The sequence below is a fragment of the Electrophorus electricus genome, chromosome 16 (genome assembly GCF_013358815.1).
Source record: "Electrophorus electricus isolate fEleEle1 chromosome 16, fEleEle1.pri, whole genome shotgun sequence".
Classification (NCBI taxonomy): Eukaryota; Metazoa; Chordata; class Actinopteri; order Gymnotiformes; family Gymnotidae; genus Electrophorus; species Electrophorus electricus.
Genome location: NC_049550.1, coordinates 8,284,396 through 8,292,108, shown reverse-complemented (window position 1 = coordinate 8,292,108; position 7,713 = coordinate 8,284,396). Strand labels below are relative to the sequence as shown.

At 42.5% G+C, this 7,713-nt stretch overlaps 1 protein-coding gene across 1 annotated transcript; it reads left to right on the top strand.

Moving 5' to 3' along the window:
• Positions 1–209: 209 nt before the first annotated feature.
• Positions 210–1,873, top strand: cbr1 (carbonyl reductase 1). The gene is made up of 4 exons (XM_027010156.2): positions 210–296; positions 495–782; positions 900–1,007; positions 1,212–1,873. Exons 2-4 carry the CDS (start codon positions 497–499, stop codon positions 1,646–1,648), a joined length of 831 nt encoding a protein of 276 aa, XP_026865957.2. The 5' UTR covers positions 210–296; positions 495–496; the 3' UTR covers positions 1,649–1,873.
• The last annotated feature ends 5,840 nt before the right edge of the window (positions 1,874–7,713 follow it).

Genomic DNA, 7,713 nt, shown 5'->3' with positions numbered 1-7,713 from the left:
AGGCCTATGGTGGTAAATAAAGAAAAAAACGTAGCTAGCTAAGTTAACAATTTTGACATGCAGTAATGACCTTTCACTGTTTTCGACCACGTGTTTCCGAGATTCCGCCCGCTGTATCGAGATGCATTTACGCTAAAACTTACACCCGCCCCCTTGTGGATCTGGAGGTAATATTACAGGATTGATCTTTCTTCCGGTCTTGAGCAGCGAACCAGTAATCTTGACTGTGGAGTTTAGTCTTGGGAGATTGACAGTCTTGGGAAATAAATATCTCAGTAAACAACCTTATTCAAAAGGTACATTAACGATTGTAATTGAATTACAATCATGTTCTCAATGCGATTCAAATCATTTTAGGAAAAAACGTAATAATTAAAAATTTTATCCGGAACAAGCTGCATCGCGTCTAGCAATACAGCTTGTGCGCGCTCGTAGATCGCTAATCTCAGGTCAAGATGGTTCGTTTAGTTCTGCGTCTTTCTTTTTGATTTCAGACATGTCTTCTCGCAAGATCGCACTCGTGTCTGGGTCAAACAAGGGACTCGGGCTCGCGATTGTGCGGGCGCTCTGCAAACAGTACGACGGAGACGTGTACCTGACGGCGCGCGACGTCGCTCGCGGGGCGGCGGCGGTCGAGGCTCTGCGCGCGGAAGGTCTGTCAGCCTTGTTCCACCAGCTGGACGTCACCGATCCAACCAGCGTGCGCACGGCGCGGGACTTCTTCAGAGGGCAGTACGGGGGTGTAGACGTTCTCATCTGCAACGCAGGCATCGCGTTTAAAGGTAATTTCTCATATTACAGATGAAATCTTAAACACGCTGCACGCGTTTACAGAAAGATCCTGCTAATGTTGCGGTGGTTAGAAATAATAAAGTCCCCTGTGCCCTGCTTTGTGGTAGTGGCTGATACGACACCCTTCGCGATCCAAGCTGAGGTGACACTGAAGACGAATTTTTTTGCCACCAGAGATATGTGCAATGAGTTCCTGCCCATTGTCAAACCGGGTGGTAAGTCACGACTTCCAGCTAGTTTGAGTACTGACACAACGGGAACATAAAAGTGAAAACTGCTTTTCATTCTCTCTCTCTCTCTCTCTCTCTCTCTCTCTCTCTCTCTCTCTCTCTCTCTCTCTCTCTCTCTCTCTCTCTCTCTCTCTCTCTCTCTCTCTCTCTCTCTCTTTCTCTCTCTCTTTCTTTCTTTCTTTCTTCTAGGAAGAGTGGTGAATATTTCCAGCATGTCAGGTTCCATGGCTCTGCACGCCTGCAGCCCGGAGCTCCAGGCGCGTTTTCGCAGCGACGACATCACAGAAGAGGAACTCGTCGGGCTGATGGAGCGCTTTGTGAAGGACACTCAGGAGGGCAGTCACTCCAAGAAGGGCTGGCCCAATTCTGCCTATGGAGTGTCTAAGTTGGGCCTTACCACCCTGACCCGGATCCAGGCCAGGAGGCTGATGGAAGAAAGACCAGGAGATGGGATCCTGTGCAACGCTTGCTGCCCAGGCTGGGTCAGGACAGACATGACAGGGTCCAAGGCTCCAAAGTCGCCAGATGAGGGCGCTGTCACCCCAGTGTATCTGGCCTTGCTGCCAGCTGGGGCAAAGGAACCCCATGGGCAGTTTGTGTCAGATAAGGAGGTACAGCCTTGGTGAAGGTGTGAGTGTGTGTTTTAAATATTACTCCAAAGGGTACAAACAACCTCTCCTCCCTTAATACAAAATGAAATATAATGAAACAAAAATATTATAATCAGAATATTGTTAAATTCACGATTTAATTTTCTCATAAGACTTGGTGCTTTGTTAATTTTTTTCCCCTTCAAACCGCATTCCTGGCTTGTGGCTGTAAACGAAATAAAACATTTTCATATATATGTAGTTTTTTCATGTTGACCTTTGTTTCATTTCTTATGAACATGGTGGTTATGCTATATACCCAGAAAAGACCTAGCTAAAGAGAAAACTGCTGCACCTGGACCTTGAGGGCAGGGTGTTGAATACCTCTGGACCTCGAGAACAGGGTGTTGAATACCTCTGCAACAACTGTTCAGTCAAATACCAGTGATTACTAAATTGAGACTTACGTTTCCCCGAACTTGATGGTAAATCTTTAATTCCAATAAGCAGTTGCAAAGTACAATAATTATTGTGGATTCAGCAGAGCTAGAGTAACCACTTGGTAATAGCAAAACACTATATATATATATATATATATATATATATATATATATATATATATATATATATATATATATATATATATATATTTGAAAACATAGCCTCCTGTGAATGTAATGTCAATTGTGTAGGCCCAATATTAATGCAGTATGTGAAAACAGCACCCCAGTTCTGTCTTCATGTCTAGGATGGCTCCCTTTGTCCATGATGGTTGTTGATCGCTCTGATTACAACTCCTGGCCCCACAGCAAGAGGGGTCGCGACTCTTCCTGTTTTGCTCAGGGGGAGACACCCTGATTTTGGACCTTTGATGATGATGATGATGATGCCGTTGAGTGCAGCGAAGTAAGCCTTTGGGTCTGTGCTGTAATTTCTCATAACCCGATCTCTTCGTATAAAATATTACACAATGCTCCCGCCTTTCAGAACCAGAGATGACAGTGTCTATAGAGTTAATTAGCCAAATGACGTCTTCTGAGGTGTGTAATTATTTTAGTAGCCAAGAGATATCTGGTATCCAAAATTTGCTTTAACACTAGAGCTACAAGGATAATCTCTGATGTTTACCGAACTGGTGCGTGGCGAGAGGCTATTCCCCTAGCCACAGCTAGCTCAGAGGGACTCCCTGTTTTTGTTGATCCTAAATTCTTTTATATGCAGACATAATTTCTATATCATTCAAGAATAATAATGCAGACTTGAGAAATAGTTGAAGAGAATGGCTTTTCCCTTTCTTCATTACAGGACAACGTTAGCAAGAATTATCGAGGCATCCTCCGGAGAATGTCTGAAAATTACACAAAGAACCCAAATGTTTATAGTTTTCAGGAGTGATTATGTAATTGTCCCTCCTTCTTTTACATACTATTGTTTGAAATCCATATCCATTATATCCAAACCACATGTTATTTAATATATGCAAATTGATATTCAATTCCTATACCAGTTGGAGCTTGATACCATTACAGTCCAAGAGAAGACTTCTCTTTTTTTAAGAAAAAAAGAACTTTATCTTACATAAAGTTGTTTTTCTGTACCATCCTGTACATGGTGGAGAGATGATGTGCCTTACACAGAGATCTGCAGAGGATTACCCAGAATCCTTTGCAGAAGCCTGCAGAGGCCTCTACAGAGGCCCCTGCTCTGTGTACGGATCATTTAATAAGGATACAGAATCTACGATTTTCTTATGTTTTATGTTATTAAGATTTCTAAATCAATGTTTAATCTTTTTTTTTTTTCCTGTAAATCCTAATTTTATTACCTCACTTGGGTTGCTTGGGTTTCTTCTTTTCAGGCGTATGGACCATCGCTAAGTGACTCTTGACTATAGTCTCATTTGCTGTGGTGCTTGGTTTTTTGAGTGTGTTTATGGTTTTGTAGCAGTGTTGCTTCATTCAGCTGTGTCTCCAGGTCTCATGCTAAGCAAACCTGTACATGTCCCTCCGTGGTACCTCTCTCCAGCTCAAGATCTGATTGGGTGAGCCCTCTCTCTGTCTCAAAGGGTGCACTGGAAGCATGGGCTATACTAGTCAATGATTTTACATGATGTAAACCTATTAATAAATGAATCATGATTCAGGATATGATATATTATCTAATAAATACATTCTTACTTATGTGTCTAGTAAATTCATTCTCACTTAGGATATGATAATTACATTTACATAGTCTTAACCTTAGAATAAAATTATATTTTGTATAACAAGTATGCATTGTTTTGTTTTCTCTAAACATAATGTGTACATTTACCAATAGTATACACATACATAATAAACATTTTTGTTTATTTGTAAAGTATCAGATTGACTGCAGATTGAGGATTTTTGATACCCTTCTGGAACCCTTGCCGTTGTTGTGACCTTTAACTAATTTTCAGCATTTTTTGGTCAGGCCACACTGAACATATTATTTTGTGAAGATAAGATAAACTGCTCTTCAGTCTGCTGTGCTGGTTGTTTGGACAACACTTTGTTTCTGGATCCATTATAAGGTCTGTTTAACTACCATCAGGTTCTGGCAGTAGGGCTTTGTTTGCAGAACACACACACAAAATGTTGGAGTATAAGCAGACTAGATATCAATGCCAAACATTTTTCCCTGTTTTTTTAAACATTTTTCGTTTTAATTTCACATTTTTCAGATTATTTCCCGCAAACACCACTTTCATTTTGCTTGTTAGACACTTTTGTTTGTATCACATATCATTCATACATAAACAGCCTTCCAGGCAAAGTCCATTACATGGTATAGCATGATTTGCCATATGCTCAGACACTAATCTAGTGTAATGGGGACTTCCTCAATTCCTATCATTTCAGCGATTACATACACCATGCCACAGAGAAACACATGGGGAGGATTCCTTTCCTAATCCTCTGGTTTCATCCATCTGCTCTCCAAAGATTACTTTGGAGATTACTTTGGAACATTACTGAACATAGGCATCCGGGGCTTAGTAACTACATTCCAAAAGTCTTTTAGATGCAAGTATGCATTATATCAGCTTTAGGTGAACCTGTGAGAGAAAGTACATATCTTCTCTTCTGATTTGTGAACGTGTCAAAGGCACATATAATGTTAGGTGAAGGTATTTGACCTCTTGGTGTTTTTCTTGTTTCGCTGCATTACAACCTGGAATTATAATGTCTTTTTTTCAGCAGCGGGATTACCATTTGATTTACACAATTTGCCTGTCACTTAGGAGGTGCAAAATGTTTTTATTGTGACAATTAAAGACAAACACCCATCAATCTTTAGTATGCAAGTATCCCCTCCTTTGTAGAGCTACCTTTTGTTGCAATTATAGTTGCATGTCTCTTTGGGTATGTCTCTATTATCTTAGCACATGTAGCCACTGGACTTTTTGCCCATTCTTCAAGGCAAAACTGCTTTAGCTCCTTCAAGTTCGATGGGTTGCGTTGGTGTACAGCAATCTTCGAGTCATGCCACAGTTTCTCAGTTATATTGAGACCTGGGCTTAGACTAGGCCATTCCAAGATGTTTCCATTTATACCACTGCAGTATAGTTTTAGCAGTATGTATATGGTTACTTTCCTGCTGAAATGGTTTGCCTCAAGAATCGCCTTGTAGTTAATGCCATCTGTTTACACTTCCATCCTGACCAGTTCCCCATGTGCCTGCTGAGGAGAAGCTTGATGGGAAGCGTTGGATTTGTGCCACATGCAGCTTTTTTCATGAAGGCTAAAATTTGAACTTTTAGTTTCACCCTTCCAGAGAACCTATTTTTCTATGTATTTGAAGAGACTTGCACGTGCTATTTTGCAAACTCCAAACACGTTTTTCTTTTTTCCTTAAGCAACGGCTATTTTTCGTGGCCACTCTTCCATAACATTTTACGGCATAAAGTGACCGTATGCACAGATACTTTGCAGCTTCTTCTGTGTTATCTGTGGTGAGGCTCTGGTAAATGCCTTCCTTGCCCTTGGTGGGCAGCCTTCTCTTGTCAGGTTTGTAATGGTGTCATATTCTTTCCATTCTGTTAGAATGGATTTATCCCTGTGGGATGTTCAAAGTTAGATCCCAGTCCTGATCTATACTTCTCCAACTCTGTCTCTGACCTGTTCGAAGCATCTCTTGGTATTAATCTCAGATTTGGGCTAACCGGAACTTGTGTTTATAGGGGCACCCCCTTATTGTGACTGTTATCTGCTTCTTCCTCAGTATGGACACAATTTTGTCTGTGACACACTAGATGTTGGTGTTATCTGGAGTCCATCCCTCAAGTGCTCTTTCACCTGTGTGAACAATGGGGTGGAACCTTTGTTGATGAAGGCACGAAAGCTCGTTTCTTCTGTCCTGCACTGTAGCCGTGCACTCTGCTGTTGGTCCTGTCGGCTGACTTTTCAAGCTCTCCTGGACAGTGCTAGTGAGGGGACAGTGTGACTTGTCTCCCACTACAGGAGTGGATTACAGCAAACACAGGCCTTGTGGCTTTTGCACATGCATCATCAGGTAGATTAATCGCACGCCGAGCCCGCTGTTCCTTCTCTGCTCCTTAAACTTCTTTGACGCTTGTGCTGTCCTTCAGAGGCACGGCAAGGAGTTGGTCAGCACGATGGGGTGGTCGGGAAGAGGCTCATACCAAGGCTTGTTCCAGTGACATTGGAGCTAACCGGAGTGCATGACGTTCTAAGGTCTCTGAGGACCAAAGGTTTAGGAATGCTTTTAGAGGCAAAGTAGTGCTGCATCTCCTTGGTGTAACTAGTGTATGCTTGCATCACTGGAGATGACTCATAGCTGGTCTTAGTGGAACTTATGGCAGGCTTCAAACTGTGCCTTCAGTGGACTTTATTACTTGTTTGTTACCTGATAAATAGGCTGATAAAGAGAGTGAGAGACCAAGAGAGAGGGGGAGAAGGAGATAAGGAGTGGGGGTGTAGGGCAGAGGAACGAAGAATGAGAAAGACCAAATGGAGACATTTCTCCAAACCTACATCCCCAGTCCACTACCTCTGCCCCTGCTCCACTTTAATTCTGCCTTTGGCAGAGGCTCAGAATCTCTTCAGTCTCGTCTTGGATAGTCAGCAGTGAACATGTGTTATTTGTTCACCACTGTGTTCAGCACAGACCAGCCAAAAACTGACCACAAACTAGAAGCATCCCCTACCATAAGACAACCATTAGGTATGAGACCCAGGAACACACAGCTGCTGGGGCATTGATTTACAGTCCTGAAAAATCATTGACTATTTGTGGTGGCACAGTGACCGTTGTGATGTGATCAATGTTATCTCTGTGGGAGACCTCAAATGTGCATAAGAGTGGATAAGAACAAGATTTCTTCGAGCAGAGCTTGTCCTACAGTACCCAGGTGCACTAGTGCCAGTTTCCATCTCTTCTCCTCTTCATTCTGGTCTCTGCCAGCGTACGCTGTAATGGTGAATGGAGACACAGAACTTCTCAACCTCCCAGGCGAAACCACTTCATCCAACAGGCAGATGACCTTCCCTTGGCTTTGCCCACAGAGACTGCAACACAGCTTCCATCATTTGTATGCACACTGTGACACCTGAAGGTCATCGCGTCTCTTACGGACCTCTAGTTCTGCCTGCCTGTTAACTACCTTGGACATTTATTGAAAACATGCAAAAGTCTGCTGTCCCCTGCAGAGACACATCAAATCATGAAACAAAAAAGCATCTACTGTCGTCCCTAGCCCACATAGCTAATAACTGCAGTCAATAGATTTCTATGGGTACCATGTTCAGGGCAACTGAGCAGACAACCCAGAGTAAGTAGTCTGGACTGAAGCTTTGTATTCAGCCTGCGATGTCTAAAGCATACAGTACCCTCTGTGCCAGAGCTGGGGATCCCTGACTGCCATAATTTTCACCTGCATATTTATTAAAAAATAACAGTGTCTTAACACACAAACACAGGGACTGCTACCGCCCCACCACATTTTCATTTGTCAAGATCTCCCTTTTGGGCCAAGATATGCACATCTGCTTAATATCTGTAGTTGCTGTAGGCAAGACAAAGGAGAAATGAGCACCAATTTCTTTTCTGGCTTCTGA

What these genes read in the sequence shown, in the direction of transcription:
- cbr1 (XM_027010156.2), top strand. Translation starts at nt 497, where the DNA reads ATGTCTTCTCGCAAGATCGCACTCGTGTCTGGGTCAAACAAGGGACTC. An exon ending in CGCAGGCATCGCGTTTAAAG is followed by an intron (nt 783 to 899) that starts GTAATTTCTCAT and finishes GCTTTGTGGTAG; the next exon opens with TGGCTGATACGACACCCTTC. An exon ending in GCCCATTGTCAAACCGGGTG is followed by an intron (nt 1,008 to 1,211) that starts GTAAGTCACGAC and finishes TCTTTCTTCTAG; the next exon opens with GAAGAGTGGTGAATATTTCC.